This window comes from Rhinichthys klamathensis, unplaced genomic scaffold, assembly GCF_029890125.1.
Source record: "Rhinichthys klamathensis goyatoka isolate OS25496 unplaced genomic scaffold, OSU_Roscu_1.1 h1tg000136l_1, whole genome shotgun sequence".
In the NCBI taxonomy this organism is placed as follows: domain Eukaryota; kingdom Metazoa; phylum Chordata; class Actinopteri; order Cypriniformes; family Leuciscidae; genus Rhinichthys; species Rhinichthys klamathensis.
The window spans coordinates 931,497-942,500 of record NW_026606671.1 but is presented as its reverse complement, the minus strand read 5'-3'; the positions used below and the strand labels follow the sequence as shown (position 1 = coordinate 942,500).

Below are 11,004 nucleotides of genomic sequence, written 5' to 3'. Positions count from 1 at the left end.
GAATGTTATATTGTGATTGTTGTAAATTGTGCAACATCAGACAACTCGGTTTACATTTGTGAATAGGATACAAATGCCAAAAATCTGCATGCTAAACATTTGGAAGAGACTATGTTTGTCCTCTATCATTTACTCTGTCCTTTACAATTCTCTCTTTTACACACAAACACAAACACACACACACACACACACACACTCACCTTCCAGAGTCCTCACACTCAAGTTACCATGGCTGAACTAACCACTTCCATCTGTAAGCTCTTCATTTATACCGTCACCACGCTCGCCAGACAAAATGGCTTCCACATGGCAATCAGACAGAACAACAACAACTGCAGGGAGAGAAGGAGATTTAGCCAACAAAATCCAGCACTGCAGAGAGAAACCATCAGCCAGACAAAACAAAACAAGACAAGATACAAGACAAACCTTGTCTTTAGCACATCCTGACTGAATACAAACCATCTGTTCAAATAAACAGATAGACAATAAATAAATGAGAGAAGGCCTATTACTGTGGGCTTAGTTTTAACTATACACATATCTGCTAGAACTAATATCTCTTAAAGGAACAGCTGACCTCAAAATATAATTATTTTATTATTCGCTCAATCAATGTTTTTGCAAATCCATATGCTTAATTTTTGTTCATGGAGCACAAAATATATACATATTTTATCTTCATCCAATCTTTTGCATCAAAATACTATTCTGGTTATGTGTTTGCACTTTGCAGCAGTGGTAGCTAAGCTAGCAAGCTAATGGTTTTTAAAAGAAGTAAAGGTTTAAGGTAAGTATTTGTTTATCCATCTATAACTTCTGTTATAACATGATATACCTAATATAATTGAAAAGATATATATAAAATATTTTCAGAACAAAGAGAACAAAATATACACGGTTTCTGAAGTTATGTGATAGCTTTGGATAAACAAAAATGTAAAGTCACATTGTGAAATTTAATTTATTCACTGAAAACTTGTCCCATACTGCAGCTTGTAAATTTCAATCATGGTTGTGTTCGGATTAAAAATAAAAATAGAAATGGCACCTCGTGTGCCAATTTTGAGGTCATCAATACAAAAACACCACTGGTTCTCTGTTGCAATAAACATGACGTGCCAGTTTCAAATATGAGGGGCGGAGAAATTTGAGAGCTGCAAAAAATTACAGCATATTAAACTGACATGGGAATAAATTACAGAAATTAAATTTTAACATCATCTATTCCTGCAAATAATACATAAAAAAAAAAATACTTAATGTAAATTATTTATAAAAAAAAAAACTTTTCAAATAATGACATCCATGTTGACAAAATAATGTGTTTATTTGTCTTTATTATGCAAGTATGGTCCATACACATTCAGCAGCAATTCAACACACTGGAGAGGAGATACTTCCGAGAGAAGATACAGCATCCGTACATAATTGCATTTGAACCGGTAATCACACTCACAATTACAAACTAAGGGCACTTCTCTGAACAGAAGACTGTAAGTTTCACATACGACAGCGGCACATCTTTTGTTGTCAAGCAGGAAGTCACAAACGTACACTTATCTATATTTTCAAAAAACAGCACATGTAACTGCCTCGACATAAACATGTCGAGTTATTACCGGTACTTTGTTCATTCCGAGATACTGTACTGTGCATTTCCAATGAGACTGGATAAACGGAAATGCCACATCTCTCATTTTCCATCGTTTCGTTTGACCTCTCTTCTCTGCTGCACAGTATTTTGGTAAACATTTCTCTCCTCCACTCTTTATCTCTTTGTATTTCTCTTTTTCTCTGTTCCCCCTTTACTGGGCCGCAGAGGCCTCGGTTTTCCCTCCAGTCGTCACCAACTGTATGAGGCTGCCTGAGGCTGGGCGGCCTGACCCCGTGGCCCAGCTGTAGAAGGTTCTGGAACAGAAAGAGAAAGAGAGACAGACAGGTGAAATGTTGTTAATAATAGCTAAAAAAAAACAAAACAAAAAAAAACAGACACTGATGTGCCAATTGAATTGTGGTTGTCGGAGATTTGCAGCTGTGTACCCTTAGAGAAGATCACATATTCAATGAGAAGCAGGGGTGACTTATTTCATAAAATCTGGAAACCCTTTTTGAATTATACAAATATAGTACCACATGACTTGATTTGATAAAGTTCATTTTCTAACTGTCTTACATTGTATCTCCCTTTTTTCTATTCTTTTTCTTTCTTTCTTTTGTTGTTGTTGTTGTCGTTCTGTAGTTGTTGCTGTTGCCTTCTTTGTGTTGTGTCTGATGTTGGTTATTGTATTTGAAAAAAGCAAAATAAATTAAAAAAAAAAAAAGAAAGAAATAGACAGGTGTAAAATGATGATGGTGAAGGATGGATAGTGAGTGAGAGAGAGAGAGAGAGAGAGAGAGAGAGAGAGAGAGAGAGAGAGAGAGAGAGAGAGAGAGAGAGAGAGAGAGAGAGAGAGAGAGAGAGAGAGAGAGAGAGAGAGAGAGAGATAATGAGAACAGAGATGGGAGGAGGGAGACGGAGAGAGGAAATTAAGAACCGAATGGCAAGCCTTGTCTACTCTGAAACATTTGGGAGAAACTCTAGACAATTTAACTCATTGTAGCAACTGAAGTAAGACTACATTTTAATTGCCTCTAACACAAAGACCATTTATACTCCTCCATCTCTCATGTGCTTCTCTAATACTAATACAGCCGGGTTTTCTGCGGCTCCTCTGGGATTATGGAGTTGCATCAAATCCTCGTCCTAATCTGTGCTGACTGGCAGGAGAGATTTGGCTACACATCTGAGCCAGATATTCGAAAAAAGTTCACACAGAACACTTTTTTTCCATTCCACTGCATGTTTTTCCTATGTTTTTTCTCTCTCTTGTTTTTCTATATATTAGATGGACGTGTTTGACAGTTGCGGTTACATCTTTTGCAGGATCTTACATATGACACGGCATTCTAAAAACGCGGTACTCAAGTTATAAGACAGTTCAACTTTTAAAAAAGTCTCTAGACAATGTTTTTTTTATTTCCACTGCCCCGCATCTCACATTTATTAAACACACACATGTGTTCTGTGTGAATGGCCCCCTATATCTCAAAACAGGTAGATCACTTCTCATCCGTTTTCGTGAAATCTTTCGAGAGGCATTTGTGTTAATATCAGTTCCACTGAATATAAATACATGCATTCCTCTAAAGGTCTGTGCTTGGGTTGATGCTTGACATTATTCACTTAAATTCTGTTGTAATTCAATATTCAAACAGGATGTGTTTGCTTCTAAGAGGCTTCTACAATTGCCTGTGGCTTTTTTGGTTAATATTACTGAATCAAATCAAATGTAACATTTGAGGAAGGTTTTAAGACTTGATTTAAAACATTTCTATTTTATGGGAGTGATATTTTGTGTTGAACTCAAATCTGGGATAACAATAATTCTAGGTGGATGACATGAGACCTTCATGAAATAATTCATAACAATGGATTGTGGATTAATAGTGTGTATTTCACAATATTCAGATCCCTGAATAACATGAAGCAGACATCAGGTGTCTTTTGGAAGAACATTACTGCCCTCTTCTGGTGAGAAATGGATGCTTTTTAGTTTATCCCATTGTTGGAGACTGTCCTTTGCGGCCTGTAGAGCCATGACGTACTGAATTAAATCCAATATGTTAAATCCAATATGTAGTGGACGCGTGCTTTTTATTTCCCAAACCTGTTTGCCGCAAACAGTTGATTCTAAAATTTGCATTACTCCTGTGTCCTGTCAATCACAGAGCTGATTGCCTACAATAGATACTAACCCCTAAACCTGCCCTGCACCTACACCCTAACCTTAAACTGTCCACGTATTAGATTTAATGCAGTACGTTTAACATTGCACTACAGGCTGCAGCAAGGACATCTTCTATTGTTGAGGCTTTTTTCTATTTTCCAAACAGGTCTAATCTGTGATTTATCACATTATCAGCAAACGTAATAAAATCTGGTGCTCAGTGGACATGGGAAAAGTGCACTCACTCTGCGATGAATTCCAGCGATGTCCAGCTTCCAAAATCTGCGTCAGGCATGAATTTTCTGTTCATTGGTGTGTCCAAGGTAACCCTAGAGGATGATGTCATAATGTTGTTATCTTGGTGGAAGATGAGACTGTGGAACAGAGCCTGCGGCGATAGCTTAAACTAGCCTGGCCTTTTGAAAACACTCACACCTCATACAGTTAATGCAAACAGACAACAGTCAAATGTGTACCACGCAGATCTCTAAGACTACAAATAACAGCAGACGCTCACACACACAGAAACAGAGCATTCATTTATATTATCTATGAACATGGATTAATGGATACTTAAATACAGGCCTTAAAAACAACCTGATTTACTTCCTTAAAGCACATCCCTGGTGTCATTGAGAATGATCTGTTGGTACACATCATTTCAAATAAAAGCATTTTTTTGTAATCATTCAAAATGTAATAAATTTATCTGGATCTAAAATTGCTTTTAAACATTTTTTTTTTCAAATTTGAATACTGTTTCTCTGTGAAATGTGTCACGCTATGGAAGTGAAATGAGTTGTGAATGCCTTTTCACATGGACTGTAATGAGATCATTATTGTACCAAAATATACACTACTGTTCAAAGGTTTGTTGTCAGCAAGATTTAAAAAAAAAAATCAATACTTTTATTCATCAATATTTTCAAAATATATTTATATAAATATATTTATAAAGATTTATATTTCAAATAAATGCTGTTCTTTTCTATTAATCAAAAAATGTTATCATGGTTTTCACCATTGATAACAATAAGAAATATTTCTTGAGCATCAAATCAGCATATTAGAATGATTTCTGAAGGATCATGTGACACTGAAGACTGGAGTAATGATGCTGAAAATTCAGCTTTTGCATTTTGCATCAGTTTTGTTAAAAAAAAAGCACCTCGGTGAGACTTTTTATTTTTTAAAAACATTAAAAATCATACTGCAAACTTTTGAACGCTACTGTAATATTTGAGTTAAAAGTAGCCTAAAACACTACTTTAAGCAATGCTCAATATTTTCTATTTCTACTAAAACAGACAGATCAGTGTATGCAGAGAGATATGATGATTGACAGATGCTCTTACGGAAGAATGGCCACAGCTCCAGCTCCAGATGGAAGACCGCTGTTCTCGCCAGCCAGACTTTTGCACAACTGATGGACTGCAGCCTTGGCCATGCCGTACCCAACCATTCCTACATCCAGAGAGAAATGCAAAGAGGTGAATGGAGAACAGAGCCCTCTTCACATGCTTTGTGCTACAGCTCTCGCTCCATACAGCAGACCATGGGACACGATGCATGCGCACACAGCACTTGAGAGCATGCCAACTACACAATTTGCCTAACAATGTCTCACAGGCAACAGCTGTTGCTTTGAGGTTTGGTCAATAATAATTTGGTTGGATGCCTCAAGCAGAGAATAAAATGGATTTTGCAATACAAAGCAAGCAAATTGAATTTGCCTCCAACACAGTCAGACTATTTTTTTTCTCACCAATGAAGCTCTATGTGCATAAATACCAGTGTATTTTAAGGATTCACATCATGAGGAATTCAATTTGATTTCCCAATGTATTTTAACTCAAAACGTCAGTTCAAAAACACCATCTATTGGAAAAAACAGCTAATGAAAATTTCAAAAACACAAAATGTTAAAATATGACTACCCATATATCACAGTGAGGTAATAATAATAAGTAATAATGACAATAATAGTAATAAAAATAATAATAATAAGGAAGAGATATATGATAAAGGGTACCTACACAGAAGTCTTAAAGGCACAGTAAAAAAGAGTTCAGTTTAATTGTAAGGTGTCAATGAGAGGGTGAAAATGTAGTTTTTAAAACAGCATTTATGAATTATGTCCCCATTATCTGTACTAGTGCCATTTTTTTCTTATCTTCCGGAGGGAGGGTGGTGAAAATAAAAAGAGGAATATTGTTATCAACACATTTTGTACAATAGACATTTTTCAGTAAATACTTTTTTAGCACAAAAAAATGTATACATCATGGATAGATGGATTGATTATAGATTATTAATGGGAATACTCTGGTTGTTTCAAAGTAGAGAGCTTGTCTTACCAGCTCCTTCTCTCTAGATGTTTGTTGGCTTGGCATCTGGATTCAATAACCAGCATACTTGATGTAATAAGGGGATTAAATACTACTTTTTTCCAAGAATCAAATTTTTTTTCACACACACACCCAAAATGCACGATAGCTGTTCCAATAATAAAAAAAACCTTTAAACCCACAGAGCCAATAAGAAAGCGGGGTGGAGAAGCTCCATATATATTTTTTCTTTTCAATATTATAGAAAAAAAGAAAAAGAACAAAAAGCGAGAGGGAATTCAGTGTTTTGTGAAAGTTTCCGCCACACTGCATGACCCTTCATGACTGAATGAACATTACGGGTCACAGTTTAATCACATGTTCTGTCTCTCGGATTTGGCTTAAATTCTCTTTGGTATGTCTGATATCCAGACTGAACTTTGGCTTTGAGGTCAGTCAAACCCAGCACACCAGGACTTTGCAGCTATTTCGGCTTTTGAACAGATTTTATGTATTATAAAGCATTTAAAGTCAATGATTAAAAACATCTTTTATAGCAACTTAAACATCTCCATTTTAATTGAATTAAGTTGGATATTACTATTAGGATGTGGTTTCATTCCATTCTTAAGTAATTTAAAGTTTTGTTTTTGCATAAATCATTTAATATGTGTAATTACAAAGAATTTTATTTAGCAAAATTGCAAAATAAAAATATTTAAACCCAAAAAATGCAACATTTTACTCTTTAGCTACTTAACCAATACTACAGCTGGCATTAGTATCTATCATAACAACTGTCTCACTTTTCAAAACAGCAATCAGAGAACCAGTGTTTCAGCTTGTGGTGTGACTAGCACATGACACTGATCTTGTATGGTTGAAAGAGCTGACAGCCCCATCAGAAATGTTCACCAGAGCTTGCTCCTGTCTCTTTGAACAAGGTACATCAAACGCTCCAACTAGAGGTTCCCATCATATTATATCAAAGCAGTGTTCATCGCTGCAGGGCATTTCCAGTCGAAATCAGTTCTGTGTGGTTAAGGAATTCAAACTCCTAAACACGGTCCACATGTGTTCCTGCATCTCCAAAAAACCTGCTGACTCATTTACCCTCCCAGGCCTCTCAGCCAATCAGAGCAGTCTGCTGATGTTGGAGGTTTTGAATAGGCTGGAGGCGACCTCTATTGTGTGCTTTATTGAGTTTTGTCACTAAAGGTATGAACCTAACATTTCACATCTGGGGCACTGAAACCATTTGGGATGTGAGGCAATATGTAAAACTAATCAAGTACAATGGATGTGACAGCCAATTGAAAACTATATACACTTCCAATGGCAGTGCAAAATCCTTGGTGTTATAAATGAATGCTATTACTGACTTCACCCACCTAAGGGAAAACCTCATGAAGACTGAAGTGTTTTCCTACATAAACCATATTATTTAGCCACTTTGGGGTATAAATGTACCTTTACACAATAAACATCAAATTTGGAAGTATCCTTAGGTAAACCTATGGTGAAAACACATTTACAAGATGGGTTTTCCAGTAGGCGACACATCTCAGGAGTATAAGGATGGATGTTACTACTGTACCTGGAGTGCCATCCAGTGATGCCTTTGCTCCAGAGAGAGTCAGCAGGCCTCCTGGCTTCAGATGGAGCGATGCAAGATGACTGGAAATGGTTGAGGTCCAGACACTCTGTTTCCACATCATATCAGTGTTCTTGTACAAGTCTAAAACGAGTAAGAGAGAGAGAGAGAGAGAGAGAAAGAAAGTTGATACTACTCCAGCAAAATCAAATTAAATTATGAACCGGTTGACTCCCTGACGAAGGCGTGTTTGCTGAAACGCGTTGGAGTGTTTTAAAGGTTTAAAGGTGGCCAAGCCGTAACAATAAAGGCTTTTAAATCTTTCTAAAGAGAGTGCCTTGGAGTTTCCTGAATTTTTGCTACATTTCATTATCCCATCCAAAGAGCACCTCAAGCAAACTCAAGAGTCCTGGAAGCGTTCCTCTACAGACATTTGGTAAATTATGAACCGATTGAAATTTACTATAAAAAAGAAAGTCTGTCATTCATAAATTTTTACAAATCCCCCTTCTGTTTCATGCTCATTTATTAATTTTTAGCTAATTTGATAATGTTTTCAGCAACCAATAAGAGTGCAGTACTCTCAGCTATGTTTAAACACATTTCTTCCATGTTTAACAGAATTCTACAGAAAATGCAACAAATAAATAAATATAAATACATAAATAAATGTAATGAAATAAAAAGAAGTACTATAAATAAATAAAGCATGCAAAAGCTGTCTGGGAAGGCAAATAAGGTGCGCTCACCTTTTGAGCTGCAATTTCCTCCAGCCCATCCTCCAGCCACACAAACAATGGCATCAACCTTGTGTTCCCCCAGCACTGTGGCTACATCAGACGTCACCTGACATAACAGATTAAACACGTCATGTCAGTGAAAGATGGAGGGGAAGTTATTTTGATTAAAGATTACGAGGACACATGAATTTAAAAAAAAAAAATGATGACATGCACAGAAAATCGTTTATAATTAATAATGCAATATTTCATAAAACAAATAAGAGTTGTCAGTTTTCATTTCAGGTTATGATTCAGCGCTGATAGAATGTTACAGCGATTTTTTCAAAAACAGACAATCTATCATAATCTGTCTCAGTAAATACTAAATTAAATAGTCATGTGCTTTGCACAGTCCCAGGAACTTTCATGTTAGGCTATGTCCGAGGAAAACAATGCAAAACATCGGAGGTGAACCCATTATCTGGAGTGATGGAGGTTGAAGGTTTATAATTACCCAGGGTTAACAATTTCAAGAATGAAAGTGCAATAGTGTTACAAGACCACAAAATGAGGGACACAATGCTGTGCCATAAGGAGGACAGCTCCCGCAGTGTGCCATTTAACTGACGCTATTATTAACAGCAAGTCAATGGCAGACACAATAAGGCCGATAATGAGAAAAGATTGCTTGTCCAGAACACTGGGGATGTCGTGGCAAGGCAGGAAATTACTTTGGCAGTGTAAATGGAAAGTAGATGGCAGCATGACAGGCCATTTAATAAGCCCTATGAGCTGACAGACACAAGCAGATGTGACGTCAGGACATTGGCTCCACCCACCTGAGCGGCTTGATCGATGAATGACTCGCAGACCTTCACCAGGACGTTTGCGTTCGCTTCTTCATTCGCTACTATGTCAATACTGGCAACCCACTTTAATATAAAAGAAACACGTTGTAGCTATGAAAAAAGTTAACAATGCATGCTATTAAAATAAGTAGCCTATGCAAGTAATAATGCAAAAGCAAAATCTATATTACAGTCGCATCAACAGGTGTCAGTTTGAGCACACGCAGCAACTCACAATGACTCGGCTCCTATAGATTCAAAATAAAGAATCGTTTCCACTCACCCAGCCTTTCGACCTAAAATAATTCACACACGCCGAGCCGAGAGCTCCTTTTCCTCCGTAAACAAGGACACGGTTCGCAGCTGCCATGGCTTTTCTTCGCTGTGTGAGACGCTTCAGCAAAGATGAGTATCCTCTCAGCGCAGAGAGAGAGAGAGAGAGAGAGAGAGAGAGAGAGAGAGGGTGGGATACACACGCGCTTGTGTAGCAGTTAATGATTGGTTCAAACCGGTATTCCGCCCTAAACTCATACTGTCTATGCCTAAACTCCACAGTAAATGCAAGCCATCTTTAAAAAATAGAGGCTTAAACTCGGTAAAGTAAAGAAAAGAAAGACTTTTTTGTTGATTAATATCAACTCACATGAGAAAATCAGTATATCCTTTGACTTAGGCGCCTAATTGAATATTTCAGGGTGGATATTTTTTGAAAGTGAATTTCTAATCTAGACACGTCTTCGATTTTCACTATTAAACTATAACAACAGCAACAACAACAACACAAATCTTTTGTGACAACACTACGCTTTTCAGCAAAAGTAAAACTGTAGGTTACAACAATTATGAAACACAAATTAATTTCCAAAAATATAAAAAAGGTAACATAAAACTATTAAATCAATGTTTTGTAATTAATATATTTTATAAATTTTATATCACGAGCCAGACATTTACGAAAAATAGATCTATAGGCCTAATCTATTTTTTTTTAATCACTGCTAGAAAACAAGCAAAAACATCCCTGTGTGACAAGTACCAGACTCCTAAAAGCTTTATGTAAATTAAAATCTTTTAACATAACAGTTTAGGCTACATAGTTTTATTTTTTTAAATAGGCTACGACCATATTTGAATCGGCAATATACAAACTGAACCAACACTATTGCTAATAAGCATGTAGATAATAAAGTGCAAAGTCCTCCCATCTCTTTTGCCAAGTCATGGTGATGTAACTTTTGCAAGCCTTGTTGCGGGCTGCAAGCAAATCCAATGCATGTACCTCATTGGTAATTGTGGAATGGATGGGTGTGTCAAAGTACCCGAAGAACAAAATAAAAGATATAGCATAGGCCAAAGATGGTGATTAATAAAAACCTGTTGATAATGTTAGAAAGCCAGTGAGTGATAGATTGTAGCTTAATTGTGCAAGGTTACTTTGCATTTATACCACAAGAGAGCAGCATACTCCTGTGAAGAACCAGAGATGATGTGAAAGCACTCCCATGTGCTCTTAGAAAGAGCAGGAGCAAAGGGGACTGACAACAGGGAGTCCAGAGCCATCGGGCCAGAGGACCTATACGATTTCTACCAAGATGTTGCATATTATGTGGAGCAGTATGTTATCTAATAAGCATAATATAATATAAGCACTATACATAATATAATATAAGCACGGCGGTACTTCCGTCTACGTCCAGCATGACCTTTCCAACGTGATTACATAATGCCTGGCGCTTCGCAGAC

At 36.8% G+C, this 11,004-nt stretch overlaps 1 protein-coding gene across 1 annotated transcript; it reads right to left on the bottom strand.

The window, feature by feature from the left end:
• Nucleotides 1–1,309: 1,309 nt before the first annotated feature.
• Nucleotides 1,310–9,689, bottom strand: qdpra (quinoid dihydropteridine reductase a). The gene is made up of 8 exons (XM_056257242.1): nucleotides 9,545–9,689; nucleotides 9,253–9,345; nucleotides 8,441–8,537; nucleotides 7,695–7,835; nucleotides 5,126–5,234; nucleotides 4,016–4,099; nucleotides 1,740–1,911; nucleotides 1,310–1,690 (listed from the first exon to the last, which is right to left on the bottom strand). The coding sequence occupies exons 1-7, from the start codon at nucleotides 9,629–9,631 to the stop codon at nucleotides 1,809–1,811; spliced, it is 714 nt and encodes a 237-aa protein (XP_056113217.1). The 5' UTR covers nucleotides 9,632–9,689; the 3' UTR covers nucleotides 1,310–1,690; nucleotides 1,740–1,808.
• Between the last annotated feature and the right edge of the window lie 1,315 nt (nucleotides 9,690–11,004).